This window comes from Anser brachyrhynchus (genome assembly GCF_964034855.1).
Source record: "Anser brachyrhynchus genome assembly, chromosome: W".
In the NCBI taxonomy this organism is placed as follows: domain Eukaryota; kingdom Metazoa; phylum Chordata; class Aves; order Anseriformes; family Anatidae; genus Anser; species Anser brachyrhynchus.
Genome location: NC_137704.1, coordinates 18854030 through 18871017, shown reverse-complemented (window position 1 = coordinate 18871017; position 16988 = coordinate 18854030). Strand labels below are relative to the sequence as shown.

The following is a 16988-nucleotide window of genomic DNA, read 5'->3' as shown; positions in this document are numbered from 1 at the left end:
TTTTCTACAAATATATATTTAAGCCTTTCCAAATCTATTATGAAAAGTATATTTAAAAACAGAATAATTAGTTAGATCACTTGGAGAGGAAATGAGAAAAGGAAACAAATCAGTAATGGATTGTATATCCAGCTTGGCAAGAGTTCCATGACTGAAGACACCTACTCAATTTCAAAACTATGTCTGAATGTTTCATGATGTTTCATGAATAAGGTTGTGATCATTGCTTTGAGGAACTGCTAGAACAATTTATTCTTTATTTTGCTTACACTGTGCACAAAGAATGTCTATGCAAGATGAACAGTGATTTATTTTAAGTAAGAAAACCATTAAAAACAAACAAAAAAACAAAAAACCCTAAACAATAAACAGAAACCACAGGCTACTACTCTCCTATCTCCTAGGAATATCTGTTCTTGCTTTCCTTATTGATTTTGTTCCTAGGGTAGAACAATACTCAATTTTTAAAAATAAGTCAATTGCTACCAGCTTAATTAGACATCAATGAAAAAATAAAAATGCAAGTACTTTAAATATTTGGAAAAATAACCATTTCTTTCTCAGAAGTCCCAAGTTTGTTTGTTTGTGTTTGTGTTGTTTTTTTTTTACGTTCTCCAATGCCAAATTCAACTAATTGCTTGAACTGCACTCTCTCCAGTTACAAATATTTCAGGTGATGGTATAAGCTTCCCCTTTATTCTATTTATTAGAAAATACGTAAGGAATTCTTTATTCCAGAAGGGAATAGTAGAAAAGAGAAAAAATGGAATTACTGTAAAGTTCTCTATAAGCCATCTTTAAAGATTTTGTATCTTTCACAATGTTCCCTGGAGCAAGACTGCTACATGTTTCCTTAGGTGCTGAAGATTATAAATAACCAAATCTAAAGAGTTTTACTCATGCAGTTATGCATGACTATGTGTGTATCAATAATTCTGATATACATGGAAAAGGACTGCACATCCTTTTTTGAATTCAAGGATATTATATACTGCAGGAGAGTCAAGAGTTTATATTTATTTTACTTTACTATTTATGTTATGTTGAATAAGGGCCATCCAATCTTCACTAGAAACATCTTACTAAATTCATTCTTTTACAGCTCCATATTTTATTATAAATGTACTTATTTGTTCATAGTAGTAAAGAAATACTTATGAGAATCCAGTTTATTGCAAGAATCGTGTCACACAGCAACAAACATTAGGCTGTAAAAACCATGCCTTTTCAGTTTACAAGATCCTTTTCAGAAATTATTGAAAGAATATATAACATAAAACCCCATGAAAGCATCTACAAAAACATGTATGATCACCTACAATTTTTCAATTTGTTTGATACATTTTCTAAAACTTGGTACCTCCCTTTCCTGCTTCCACTTTAATCAGCTGCATTTGCCTCTAGTTTCCATGGCTTTTTAAATAGCAAAGGAGAAAGTAACTTTACTAAAAAGTTAGTCTACAAGTTAATAAGAATGTAATAAGAATGCCCCCAGAAACTAGGCTCTCTGAAAAACTGTCGTGGTCAAAGGAATAACTCCCTCCCTCTCCACCCCCCCACGCCCACCCCCGTATGTTTTCCACATACAGTAGAAAGAGTTCTACAAATACTTAGTGAACATAATTTTTCCCTTCTTTACATATGGCTTAAAAAATGGAAAGGCATGGATATGATTCAAAAGTAAAGCATTGCTTTTTGTTCATAACTTGATGTGTGGTTTCAAGTTTGTAGAACAGCCTTTAACTTTAGCTAATGTTTTCTAAAATCTAATCTTTAGAAGTATCCAAGCTCACTTTGCCTTGAATTTGCAAGTCAAGTAGATCTCCCTGATTCAGATAGATACATCCATTACCAGAATGCCTTCAAGAGAGGTTGAAGAGGAAGGAGGGGAAAAAAAAAGTAATAACATTATGGACTTTTATTGGATCCATTCAATATGGACAGCAACTATATTTTGACACAACAATCAGTGCCACCCATACAAAAACTTCAAACTAGCATAGGTCAGCTTTTCAGAATCAGAAAGGCTGTTCACGCCATTAAATCAAAACCAACACTAATAAACTGTTACCTTGTCAGTAATGATTTATTTTTACTTTCCAAACTAGAGAAAACAGATGTACAGTTTACATTTTGGTGTGATTTCCTGTGAACTAACCAGCCATCAAGATTCGAAAACATTAAAAAAAAAAAACTCCAAATTTGAAATATCCCTCAGTGTGCGAATTTAACAATACCCTTTCCACTGCACTTTCCCTTAAAATGCTCCTGTATGTTGTTTATATTGTGCACTGAGTCCTTGGTGATGCAAGTCCCTTGTCCACTGGCTTCATACTCCTCCAAGTAATTCTGTGCCCTGGACAAGTTTCAAGAATGGAAGGGGAATCACAAGGCAATGGCAGTCCTTTTCTCAAAGAGGAATTTAAGGCATGGCGAAGACACATAAGACTCATAAGAAAGAAGTTCGACTTTTATCTCAATACCATATCGTTAGCTGAAAAACACACAGCCAAGATGAATACTGACCAAAAATAATCCACGCAGTAGTCTGTTTACTTCTGTGGCTTTCATTGTTCCTCTCCCACTCTACCTCAAAGTTTGTGGAAGGGTATACAGCTATAATACATATAAACCCTCTATCAAGCCCCTTAACCTCACATTTTGAGTACATTCATGAAGGGATAACTCTTGAGGATCAAGATGCATGGGCGCAGCTGCGCGTGTACCCCCTCAAGAGGATGGAGACTCAGACCCCTCAGCACCACTGCCCAAGGGACTGTGCCCACAGGAGTCTCTGTGGCAATGGATTTGGCGGGAGGAAGAGGAAGCATATCCTGTATCATTCCTTAGAACCTGCTTGAACACATCTTTCAAAATCATTTTTCCTCATCTACCCCAGTACTGGCACAAAGGGAAGATTCCCTGACTCTGGCTAATAAAAGGAGAGGTTCAGCCTCCTTGTTTATATTCCAGTCCTCAGCTCTGGCTTTGAGAAATGAGACCCAGCCAGGTTGGTTGGTCAGAGAAGAATCTGGACACAGCAACTGAATAAATCCCATGATGTAGCAGAGGTCATAACTGCCCACAGCTAAGCAGCACAGAATCAAAAATGATTTTATAATAGCACAAAATATTCCTAGAAGCAGGAATTGTGTTTTGAACTAACCCTATTTTAAACTGGATTTAAGCTAAATCACAGCAATGATGTTGAATGTGATAAGGCCAGAAGAAGACGTTTTATTGAAAGATGGATGGATGACAGGAAAATCAAAGGGCAAGAAATACAAGCAGATAAGAGAAGGAAAGAAAAATCAAAATGTACTAAGCTACATGAAATATGAGAGATGGGAGAAGAAATGTAATAGTAATGCTAAAGGCAACACTAGAAAAGATGTTATACTCTATTAAGAAATATAAGATGAACTAAATAAAGAATTCTTATGAAAATTACATTTCCTAGTCCATTAAAATGTTTATAACTAAAAATAGCACAGAGTAAAACAGTGAATAGTATTTCTTTTAATTGGAGTGAGGACACTGGAAATCACATGAATATTTTCTGTATCAGTCAGTTGTTGACAAGTAGACTCTGGCTTATAAAAATATCGCTTGATGAATTATGAACCTTTTCAGACACTGGAGTTCGCCTAATTATTTAGCATAATATATCATAAGTTATCAGGAACTTGGACAAAGCACATAAAACTAAAAATACACATGAAAAATATGAAGTTCAAAAGACACCTTCTCCAAAATCTGCCCGGCTGAACATTCAAAACTTGATTTGTAAGAGAAATGTAGGGAAATACTCATATTTTCAGGATAAAAAGTAAATATCTAACAAGGAGGCTCACATTTTACCAAAAAAAAAAAAAAAAGTAATACTCATCTTGAATTATTCAGTCTTTAAGACTCAACAGTCAGGTTAGTAGAGAATAGATTTCGACCAATAAATTCACTATACCAATATCACTCTGTACACATACACATAAACCATTATATATGCAGAACAGGATTTCTATATCATTTCTCATCAAATCACCTTTGAAATAAAACATTTCAATCTCACATTCATAAGTAATGAGATACCTGTAATTGCATTCATAAATAATCCTGTATACAGCTCAAATCCTCTCCCCTACCAATTGTTTTGTCTATTTTCAGACATGACAGCTCTGTAAACACTGTGTAAGAACTATGTAAGAAATTTAAATGCTTTAAATGACAAAATTTATAAAAGGAACACTGACCACTGAGTAACACTTATTTCACAATGTGAGATGATCTACTTCAGTTTGAAAACAAAGCCAAAATTATAATCAAAAAGAAATTATTGAAGAAAAGCAATCATATAAAAAAGCATTAACTCAGCAAAAGAGAAAAACAATCAAATATTAAACCTAACAAGAAGCTATATCTCATATTATCCTCTCAACATTACTAATTTAAATAAGTCAGCCAATTGTTTAGCAGTTCCTTTCCTCTTTCCACATACACTGGACCCTAAAGACAGCAATGTCTGAATGTCTCCTAAAGACAGAACCTTTTTTATTATCACACAGCCTTGTCCCTGGATTCAGCTGGGATAGAGCTAATTTTCTTTATAGGGGCTGGTATGTTGCCTTGTTTTGAATTTAGGACAAGAATAATGCTGATAACACACAGATGTTTTAATTGTTGCAGAGCAGTGCTCACACAGAGCCAAGGACTTTTCAGTTTCTCATACCACCCTGCCAGTGAGGAGGGTGGGGGTGCACAAGGAGCTGGGAGGGGACAGAACCAGGACAGCTGACCCAAACTGGTCAAAGGCATATTCCATGGCATGTGATGTCATGCTGAAAAATAAAACTGGGGGAGTTGAACAGGAGGGTTGCCTCTGCTCGGGGTCTGTCTGAGCATCAGTAGGCGGATGGTGAGCAATTGCATTGTGCATCACTTGTTTTGTTTATTCTTTTTTGATCTTATTATTCTTTGTTACCTTTTTTTCTTTTTTTTTTTCCTTTCCTCCTTCTTTCTTCCCCCCCCCCTTTCTTATTAAACTGTCCTTATCTCAACCCATGAGTTCTTGGCACTTACCTTTTCAATTTTCTCCCCCATCCCCCTGGGACTGGGTGAGTGAGCAACCATCTGTGTGGTGCTTAGCTGCCTAACGGGTTAAACCACAGTGGTCCTTCTAGCGCCCAATGCAAGGCAATACAATGGAAGAAGTATTTGAGAAAGGGAAGAAAACAGTCCAAATCCTTCTGAAGGCTGGTTTTGCCATAAAACAAAATAAAGTTAAAGGACCTGCAGGAGAGATCCAGTTTTTAGGAATAAAATGGCAAGATGGACATCATCAAATCCCAATGGATGTGATCAACAAAATAACAGCTATGTCTCCACCAACTAGCAAAAAAAAACCCACAAGCTTTCTCAGGTGTTGTGGGGTTTTGGAGAATGCACATTCCAAATTACAGTCTGATTGTAAGCCCGCTCTATCAAGTGACCTGGAAGAAAAACAATTTCAAATCGGGCCCCGAGCAAGGACAAGCCTTTGAACAAATTAAATGGGGGATATTTCATGCAGTAGCCCTTGGGTCCGTTTGAGCAGGACAAGATGTAAAAAATGTGCTCTACATCGCAGCTTGGGAAAATGGCCTCGCCTGGAGCCTCTGGAAGAAAGAACCAGAGCAGACTCATGGTCAACCCCTAGGGTTTTGGAGTCAGGGATACAGAGGATCCGAGGTATTGGCCGCGTATGAAGGGTTCAAGCTGCTTCAGAAGTGGTTGGTACTGAAGCACAGCTCCTCTTGGCACCCCGACTGCTGGTACTGGGCTGGATATTCAAAGGGAGGCTCCCCTCTACACATCATGCAACTGATGCTACATGGAGTAAGTGGGTTGGATTGATCACACAGCAGGCTTGAATAGGAAACCCCAGTTCCCCAGGAATCTTGGAAGTTATTATGGACTGGCCAGAAAGCAAAGATTTCAGAATATTACCAGAGAAGGAGGTGACACGTTCTGCAGAGGCCCCACTATACAACAAGATACCATAAAATGAGACACAACATGCCCTGTCCACTGAAGGGTCCTGTCGTATCGTGGGAAAGCATCGGAGGTGGAAGGCTGCTGTATGGAGTCCTACACAACAGGTTGCCGAAACTGCTGAAGGAGAAAGTGAATCAAGCCAATTTGCAGAAGTGAAGGCCATCCAGATGGCTTTAGATATTGCTGAACAAGAAAAGTGGCCAGTTCTCTATCTCTATACTGATTCATGGATGGTAGCAAATGCCCCGTGGGGGTGGTTACAGCAGTGGAAGCAGAACAACTGGCAGCGCAGGGGCAAGCCCATCTGGGCTGCTGCATTGTGGCAAGATATTGCTGCCCAGGCAGAGAATCTGGTAGTAAAGGTACACCATGTAGATGCTCACGTACCCAAGAGTCAGGCCACTGAAGAACATCAAAACAACCAGCAGGTGGATCAGGCTGCTAAGACTGAAGTGGCTCAGGTGGACCTGGACTGGCAACATAAAGGTGAATTATTTATAGCCCGATGGGCCCATAACACCTCAGGCCATCAAGGTAGAGATGCAACATACAGATGGGCTCGTGATCGAGGGGTGGACCTGACCATGGACACTATAGCACAGGTTATTCATGACTGTGAAACATGTGCTGCAATCAAGCAAGACAAACGGTCAAAGCCTCTTTGGTATGGAGGGCGATGGCTGAAATATAAATATGGAGAGGCCTGGCAGATTGATTACATCACACTCCCTCAAACCCGCAACGGCAAGCGCCACGTACTTACAATGGTGGAAGCAACCACCGGATGGCTGGAAACATATCCTGTGCCCCATGCCACCGCCCGGAACACTATCCTGGGCCTTGAAAAGCAAGTCCTATGGCGACATGGCACCCCAGAGAGAATTGAGTCAGACAACGGGACTCATTTCCGAAACAACCTTATAGACACTTGGGCCAAAGAACATGGTATTGAGTGGGTGTATCACATCCCCTATCATGCACCAGCCTCTGGAAAAGTTGAACGATACAATGGACTGTTAAAGACTACACTGAAAGCAATGGGTGCTGGGACATTCAAAAATTGGGATACGCATTTGGCAAAGGCCACCTGGTTAGTCAATACCAGGGGATCTGCCAACCGAGCTGGACCTGCCCAATCAAACCTGTTACGCACTGTAGAAGGGGATAAAGTTCCTGTAGTGCACGTAAGAAACATGCTGGGGAAGACAGTCTGGGCTACTCCTGCCTCAGGAAAAGGCAAACCCATTCGTGGAATTGCTTTTGCTCAGGGACCTGGATGCACTTGGTGGGTAATGCAAAAGAATGGGGAGGTCCGGTGTGTACCTCAAGGGGATTTAATACTGGGTGAGAATAGCCCATGAGTTGAATTGTAGTATGTTAATTATTATATAATACTGTATGTCATCACTACCATGATTGCTATATATCATAGATGAAAATGGTGATTAATTAGAATGTATTGGACAGAGTGTAACCTGAGCATGACATAAATGGTATGGAATAAGGGGTGGATATCTGTCCTGGTTCCAGTTAGGACAGAGTTAATTTTCCCTCATAGTAGCTGGTAGGGTGCTATGTTTTGGATTAGGATGAGAAGAGCGCTGATAACATGCTGATGTTTTAATTGTTGCAGAGCAGTACTTACACCAGGCCAAGGACTTTTCAGCTTCTCGCTCTGTCCTGCCAGCGGGCAGGCTAGGGGTGCAGCAGGAGCTGGGAGGGGACAGACCCAGGACAGCTGACCCAAACTGGCCAAAGGGGTATTCCATACCATCTGACGTCATGCTAAACAATATATAGGGGTGGCTGGCCGGGGTGGGGGGCCGGCTGCTCGGGGATAGGCTGGGCATCGGTCAGCGGGTGGTGAGCAATTGCATTGTGCATCACTTGTTTCGTACACATTATTATTATTAATACTATTACCATTATCACTATTATTATTATTGTTATTATTATTATTTTTCTGTCTTAATAAACTGTCTTTATCTCAACTCACAGGCTTCACTTTCCCGTTTCTCTCCCCCATCCCAGAGAGGGAGGGGGGAGGGTGAGCGAATGGCTGTGTGGTGTTTAGCTGCCAGCCGGGTTAAACCACAACGCATACGATGGGTGAGCAATTGGCTGACGGGCAGGGCTCAAAGGGTTGTGGTAAATGGGGCCACATCTGGCTGGCGGATGGTCATTAGTGGGGTCTCCCAAGGCGCCATTTTAGGGCCAGTCCTCTTCAATGTTTTTATAAACAATTTGGACGTAGGACTTGAAGGTGTTTTGAGCAAATTTTCCGACGACACCAAACTTGGAGGAGTTGTGGACTCGGCTGGGGGTGGAAAGGCCTTGCAGAGAGATCTGGACAGATTGGAGAGCTGGGCGATCACCAACCACATGAAGTTTAACAAGAGCAAGTGCCAGGTCCTGCGCCTGGGACGGGGCAACCCTGGCTATACGTACAGACTGGGCGACGAGACACTGGAGAGCAGCCCTGCAGAGAGGGATCTGGGGGTTGTGGTTGACAGCAAGTTGAATATGAGCCAGCAGTGTGCCCTGGCAGCCAGGAGGGCCAACCGTATCCTGGGATGCATCAAGCACGGCATCGCTAGTCAGCGGAGGGAAGTGATTGTCCCACTCTACTTTGGTATGGAGGGCGATGGCTGAAATATAAATATGGAGAGGCCTGGCAGATTGATTACATCACACTCCCTCAAACCCGCAACGGCAAGCGCCACGTACTTACAATGGTGGAAGCAACCACCGGATGGCTGGAAACATATTCTGTGCCCCATGCCACCACCTGGAACACTATCCTGGGCCTTGAAAAGCAAGTCCTATGGCGACATGGCACCCCAAAAAGAATTGAGTCAGACAATGGGACTCGTTTGCAAAACAACCTTATAGACACCTGGGACAGAGAATGGCACTGAGTGGGTATATCACATCCCTTATCATGCACCAGCCTCTGGGAAAATCAAACGATATAATGGATTGTTAAAGACTACACTGAAACCAACAGGTGCTGGGACATTCAAACACTGGGATACACATTTAGGAAAGGCCACCTGGTTAGTCAATACTAGGGGATCTGCCAACTGAGCTGGCCCTGCCCACTCAAACCTGTTATGTACTGTAGAAGGGGATAAAGGCCCTGTAGTGCACATAAAAACATGTTTGGGAAGAGAGTCTGGGTTATTCCTGCCTCAGGCAAAGGTAAACCCATCCATGGGATTGCTTTTTCTCAAGGACCTGGGTGCACTTGGTGAGTAATGCAGAAAGATGGCAAAGTTTGATGTGTACCCTAAAGGTGATTTAACGTTGGGTGAGAATAGCCAATGATTTGAATTATACAGCATTATATGTCAATTGGCACGATATATCATCACAACTATGGTTGCTATATGCCTTATCAACGGTATTACCGTAAGAGTCACCCAGATTAATGACGAATTAATCTTGATGGAACCAGGCAAGTGCAGCAGTGATGTGACCAGAGCTGGCTTCAACATGCGATACTCCAACACCACACACCATCTCTCCTGTCCAGAAGGACCATTATGACCAAAATCATAGACTAAAATGAACTTGATGAACATTTTAAAGGGACATTTAAATGGACATTTTAAAGGTTTGGCCCACAGACTAAGGGGATGATATGTGTTTGTGTATCAATGCATGGAAAGGATGGTGCAATTAATGAGAATGTATTGGAAAGCGTAAGACCTGAGCATGACATAGATGGTATGGAATTAGGGGTGGATATTGTCCTGGTTTCAGCTGGGATAGAGTTAATTTTCTACCAAGTAGCTGGTATGGTGCCATATTTTGGATTTAGGATGAGAATAATGCTGATAACACATTGATGTTTTAGTTGCTGCAGAACAGTGCTTACGCTAAGTCAAGGACTTTTTAGCTTCTCATACTGCCCAGCCAGCAAGGAGTCTGGGGGTGCACAGGAAGCTGGGAGAGGACACAGCCAGGACAGCTGACCCAAACCAGCCAAAGGGATATTCCATACCATACGGCATCATGCTGAACAATAAAACAGGGGGGAGTTGGCCCGGGAGGGGGGGGGGTACCGTTGCTTGGGGGCTGGCTGGGCATCGGTCAGCTGGTGGGGAGCAACTTCATTGTGCATCACTTGCTTCGTTTTTTTTTTGTTTGTTTGTTATTTTTTCCTTCTTTTCTTTCTTGTTTTTCCTTTGTTATTAAACTGTCTTTATCTCAACCCATGAGTTCTTGCACTTCTCTTTTCAGTTTTTCTCCCCCATCCCACTGGAGGGTGGGGGAGTGAGTGAATAGCAGTGTGGTGTTTAGCTGCCTGCTGGTTTAAAACCATAACAAGCTTGAAGTGTAGACACTCTGTAAAAGTGATGTATTTATAGTGTAAGAGAGGCAAATGGTATTTTTGAAGTCTGTTCTTGTTCTATGATGTCAAAACATCTCTTGGCAAACCACATTTCAGTCCTAATTAAAAATATAAAAGAATCTTAGGGCTTGTCTAAGTAGCATATTCCACCTCTTCAGTTACACTGATTTCGTTAAAATAGTAACCGTCCCTTATATAGGCACACTTAAACCAGTTTAATTCATACATATACCCATTATATTTAGCTAGATAAATTACCAGATTAGACTCATGTAGCTGAAAGTACAGCTTAAAACCATTTACGTATTCCCACATTAGGTACTTGCACCGAAACAAATAAATCACTTCAAGATTTCCAGTAACAAGCCCTGAGATGAGTTTCACTTTGATTCCCTGAAATCACCACATAAGCAAGCATATAAACTATCAAACATTTGTGTTTAATTTCTAACCACAGGAACAGCAAACTAAAAGAACAGGAGTGTACAATATATAATGCAATTAACAAAAACAGTCTTACCTTTATTAGATTTGGATGACTTGTTCTTGTTAGGTTTAAAACACGAGCCCCTTGATTTATCTTCTCTATCCTTAATAAATTTCTGCACATCATCCAAAGAAAGTTTCTGAAGGACAACTACAGGTTTAGTTCCTTTATTTAGATCTTCAGCTAGCCCAATCTTCTCTACTTTATCCTTCTGTTCACCTTTATATTCAGTTTTCCTTGACTCCTGAGTGACATTGCCATCTTTATCACGCTTGATTTTTGGAATGACAAAATGTTTCAATGCACCAGATCTTGCCCCCAACAAGTAACTGGGAAACTCTGCTTTATTCTCAGCATGTGCTTTATTGCTATCAAGTTTACTCTTATTACCATCTGTCCTTCGTTCATCCTTGCTGTTGGGTGATTTAAAACCCGTTTTTTCAGGTCTTGATTTACTAAAATCTCCTCTACCTTCCTGTTTAATACGAGGGCTGTCAGGTCTTGATTTCTGATCCCCAGAAGAAAACTTTTCCCTTGATTCACCGGACTCATGTCTGTGTTTCCTTTCAAATTTCTCAGTTTTTGAACCATCAGGTTTAATACCATGCTTAGAATCATATTCATTTTTGTTTGAGGATCTCAAATACTCAGGCCTTCTAATCTTGGATGGATCCCCCCTGTATCTCTCTGACTCCTCCCTGTCCTCAGATCTTTGTTTAAAGCTATCATGGTCACGTCTCAGTGTATCAGAAACCGAACGCCCATCAGGCCTTTGTTTTGCTGGATCTGATCTACTTTCAGATTTTATCCTTGAAGGATCAGATTTCACATCTGGTTTTTGCCTAGGTATTTCAATTTTCTTATCTGACAATGGTTTACTCGAGTCTCTCCTATTATCATGTCTATGTTTTGGTGTTTCAGGCCTGCCTTCGCTCTTCTGTTTTGGCGTTTCAGGCCTCTGCCTTATTTCCTGTTTGCCATTATTTTGTTTTCCTTCATTTTGTTTCATCTCCATTTGCCTGCTCTCATTTTGTTTTGACTCTGTCTGTCTGTTCTCATTTTGTTTCAGCTCTGTTTGTTTGCTTTCATATTTAGTTTCTACCTGTTTGTTTTCATTGTGTGTACTTTCCAACCTTCTGTTCTCATTTTGCTCAAATTCCATTTGTCTGTTTTCATTTTGCTGGATATCTGTCTTTTGACCCTCAAAGTCTGCCTTTTTCCTAAAAATCTCAGGATGGTTTTCAGGTTTAAGAACTCCAACAGTGTCTTCTTGGGGAACACACACAAACCCGTCATTATACTGCTTAATTTCTTCATTTTTTTTGAAGGCATCCAAATCCTGAGTTACTGTTGCCTGAGAGTCCACTCTTCCTGCTTGCTGAAGATCAATACTAACCATCAACGCTGGCCTTGCCCCATTTCCTGCAGAACCTGTCTCCTGAGAAGCTGGTCTATTTCCTCCGGTAGTACCCCCTGCCTCCTGTGGTTTGTTTTCTTTTTTTCGCTTCTTCAGAGGCTTATCTGCAAATAGGAAAAAAAAATCATAAATGATATATATAGAAAGAGATTAAGTGTCCAATCAAAAATATCCGTTCCCCTCCATCCCCACAAATTAATCCCCCTCAGCATGTATGCGCACACTCAGCAAAACTCATTCAATTTAAAAGCAAGAATAGAACTTCTCTAACTAATACTTTTTAATATATTCATAGACTATTGTTCATTGTCAGTCTACCACAGGTGCCAATTAATCATTTAAAAAAAAAAACGCCTTCAAAACAAATGGTCAAAATCAAATCAAAGTCCCTGTAAAATTCCTAAGAGAACCATCTAATAAAGCAGCTGCAATATATAATGAGAAAACAAACAATTTAAGGCTGAAGCAAAAATCTGCAAAGACACTGAAGGTGCACCTTCTTAACTGTTTTTTGATTAATACTACTGTAAAAAGATTCCCCTCTGCAGATTGAGCCTCCTTTATTATATAACATAAGCAATTATCTGCAACAATTAAGAGGTTCTCCCTATATGGTTCAGTGCATCAGTTGGACGTCATGCATATTATTGCCAGGGAACACAGGAACAATGTACAAAAATGATTAAACTAACTCCAACACTCCAGGCTTCTCTTTAAAGCAGAACAGTATACCAAGAGCTGGAGTCTATACCGTAATACATACGTATCAGGTGGGGGGCCTCTATACACTTAAACTCTTGAGTAATTTCCCTTTGCAACAATAAAACTTTTCATGGATGAAAAAAAGTTCAGTGATAATTTTATGTAGTGTCAAGATCTTGACTCTGCAATAACCCTTTCAGTTTGTACTAAAAAAAAAATCAAGAGTAGAATACAGAAAAATAAAAAGTGAGCCAATTACACACACCTTGTAATTTGGTAGAATTCATAGAAATGAGAAGCACATTGAAATATCAAAAAGAATATGTTCTGTCCATTTAAACTACAAGCTATTTATATTACCAATATGGTATTCTAAACTAAAATTAATTAATGCCATTAAAACATGAAGTCCTACTTGCACTAAGGCTTATATTCTCATTTGTCAACTATCATTGTGTAATTTGTTTAACAAATAAATAATTACTTTCTCTGTAATCAGGGAATATGATTTTAAGTTAAGGAATGACTAAACATAGGCTAGAAATTCTGGAGATCAATTGTCAAAATGTCTAGACCACAAATAGAATACGAAAAAAATAACTTATTTCGCGTCTAGATTTGTGGTGCCTTATCACCAGATGCGATTAGTGTCCTGGTTTCAGTTAGGACAGAGTTAATTTTCCTCCTAGTAGCTGGTAGGGTGCTATGTTTTGGATTTAGGTTGAGAAGAGAAGGTTGATAACACACTGATGTTTTAATTGTTGCAGAGCAGTGCTTACACCAAGTCAAGGACTTTTCAGCTTCTCGCTCTGTCCTGCCAGCGAGCAGGCTAGGGGTGCAGCAGGAGCTGGGAGGGGACAGACCCAGGACAGCTGACCCAAACTGGCCAAAGGGGTATTCCATACCATCTGACGTCATGCTACACAATATACATAGGGGTGGCTAGCCAGGATGGGTGGGCTGGCTGCTTGGGGATAGGCTGGGCATCGGTCAGCGGGTGGTGAGCAATTGCATTGTGCATCACTTGTTTTGTACACATTATTGTTAGTACTATTATCATTTTTTTTTCCTGTCTTAATAAACTGTCTCTATCTCAACCCACAGGCTTCATTTTCCCGTTTCTCTCCCCCATCCCAGAGAGGGAGGGGGGAGGGTGAGCGTACAGCTGTGTGGTGCTTAGCTGCCAGCCAGGTTAAACCACAACAATTAGCCAGCTCTCTTTTTTAGAAGCAGAAGTATAAGGAGGATGCAATCAAGGAAAAGATAAATAAACTCCGAGGAAAAAAAATACAACTCAAATTGTAAACCAGAATTATAACATATGGTTTCTAATTTCATCTGCTTGTAGATAGATTCTTTTTCAGAACAGTGAAAACTTTGGAGGATCATCTCCAAAATTAACATTAGAACACAGTAATAAGTAGCAATATGGTCAATTCCAGTGATGTGAACAGGCTTTTTTCCCTCATAATTTTCATATCTATTTGTATGTCTTTACCTTCCTAAAACTCCAAAATTATATACATTTAATGGCTAGAAGACAGTAAAGACAGATATAATAGACTCCATGCACAAAATGGCCAATTGCAAATAAGGAATTTCTCATAATTCAACAAAAACCCATAGGAAAGACCGTCAACTTTATGATAGACATGTGAAGCAAAATAAGTTTGCCACACAGAAGGTACAGCTTTTTAGCATGGAGATTTTTACTTTTTCCGTAGAACAACAATTGTTGAATTCATGAGAGCTTATATAGATTAATTTCCCTACATTACTGCATTACTGAATAATAATTGTAAAAAAAAAAACACACCACTTTTTGTTTGTTTTGTTGTTGTTTTTTGAAACCTTTGTGCAGTGACAAAAATTCTGTGACTGAGGGCTTTGACCTCACTGAATTTCATGGCAGCTCTCAGGAACGGTCAGGAAGTAGAAGCCGATCAGACTACTGATAGGTTTCAAATTTGAATGTCCTTTTTAAAAAAATAAATAAAATACACATGCATACACACGTTGCTACCTTATTACCCAATTAAAAACTCCATAAATTTTGAAACACAAATTAAGACACTTGTGTTCTTAGGAAAAAGTCAATAAACTTTTTCATTTTAACCCAGAAATATCAGCCACACCAAAAAAGTCACGTATAGATCTGATGGTAGATCTACCAGTAGCCTTTAAGACTTTACTGTTACCAGTTACCTGCCCAATTCCTTCAACTGAGGTTATCACCTGTAGCAGAAGGGAACATGCATTCACATTTCCCCAAGTGCATTTCATTGTCCAGTGCATCAGCTTAAGGAACTAGTGAAAATAGTTTGCATTAACCTACCGGGCTGAACAAGTCAGCTAAGAGCCAAGCAAATGTTTCCTTCTGCTACCCCTACTATCAGGGCAAGGCCGATGGCCAGGAGCTGCGATGCCTTAAACTGCTATAGCTGAATCAACCAAAAGTCACCTTTCAGAGCCCTCATGCTGAGGGCACCCAAGATTAAACAACCAAAACAATTCAGGTAGGACCAATTTTCACTCTTGAACTTCTGTAACTGACCAGGCTCACAACACTGTTCATCTTCATCATCCAAAATGTCAACTTGTAAGTTGAAAACATATAAACAGATGATCACATTGCAACTTGGCATATTCCTACTAAACATAGAGCTTTTTTGATGGACCTTCTTCATTTCTCTTGTCAACTGAATACTGATGTTTTAGTATGTTGTTATAACTATAACCTGTTGTATTCGTGTTCTTATCTGAGAAGAAAGGGATGCCTTCAAAGTTTTCTTTTCCTAAAGGGCAAGGTGACTGCAGACAGAGTTACAGATTACTCATTTCTTCATATATCCAGTTCATCTTGATGGCGATCCTCAGAACTAGACTTGATCATTACTGTTTTGCCCCTATGAGATTTCTGGATCTAGGATAAAAAAAGCTGGCCCGAGTATAGGAAAATATCAGATTGAAATAGGGCATAAAATGTAGGATGAATACATAGTATCACTATCCTCATTGAGTATAATGAAAAAAAAAAATCCATTGAATGAGCACAAAGCCTCTTCTTAAGTTGCCATGATAGCTAATGAAATATGAAAGATGAAATACACCATTGGGCTTCAAGGGCTTTGACAAATCTAACTATATGAGAACAATTAATAGAGTAATGAGGAGAGAATAATTAACCTCTTCAAACAGATGTCTTCGTGTCTTCTCTTTTACAATCAAATATATGCAAGTTTGCATAAATCTACCTTGTTAAGGCATGAGTTCAAGGACCCCTCAGGATCTCAGAACAGACCAACTTAAGAACTTGAAAAATACCCATTCAAATAAACTTCATATCCTTCAAGGCATCAATATCCATCTTCGTCCACTTCATTCCACAGACAGTAGAATTTCTTTTTATTATCAGGATCTAGGGCTTTGTCAAAATATCAGACTAATGTTTTTCTTTCAAATCCCACAGACCTAGCTTCAAAGCCTGTCACAATTCTGAACAGGTATGCTGACAAACTCTTGAGACCAATAAAGCGTCATAGGGATTTTTTCACAGAATCACAGAATTGTAGGGGTTGGAAGGGACCTCAAGAGATCATCAGGTCCAACCCCCCTGCCAAAGCAGGTTCCCTACAGCAGGTTGCCCAGGTAGGCGTCCAGACGGGCCTTGAATATCTCCAGAGAAGGAGACTCCACAACCTCCCTGGGCAGCCTGTTCCAGTGCTCCGTCACCCTCACCGTGAAGAAGTTCTTTCGCATGTTGGTGCGGAACTTCCTGTGATCCGTTTTTTGGCCATTGCCCCTTGTCCTGTCCCCACAAACCACTGAAAAGAGGTTGGCCAAATCCCTCTGTCTCCCACACTTAAGGTATTTGTAAATATTAATAAGATCCCCTCCCAGTCTTCTTTTCTCAAGGAAGAACAGACCCAGGTCTCTCAGCCTTTCCTCATAGGGAAGATGCTCCAGGCCCCGTATCATCTTTGTGGCCCTCTGCT

The 16988-nt window shown here is 40.1% G+C and overlaps 2 protein-coding genes across 5 annotated transcripts in view; both read right to left on the bottom strand.

The window, feature by feature from the left end:
- The window catches only part of LOC308184976 (uncharacterized protein), a gene marked incomplete at its 3' end in the record, with an annotated part of 320479 nt that overhangs the window by 91582 nt on the left and 211909 nt on the right, over positions 1 to 16988 (bottom strand). The window lies entirely within an intron of this gene.
- The window catches only part of LOC308184706 (nipped-B-like protein), a 196016-nt gene that overhangs the window by 53320 nt on the left and 125708 nt on the right, over positions 1 to 16988 (bottom strand). For all 4 annotated transcript variants that reach the window (XM_080572031.1, XM_080572030.1, XM_080572032.1 and 1 more), the window contains one exon: positions 10908 to 12395. In XM_080572031.1, coding sequence (XP_080428157.1) covers positions 10908 to 12395 — 1488 coding nt within the window. The remainder of the gene's footprint in view (positions 1 to 10907; positions 12396 to 16988) is intronic.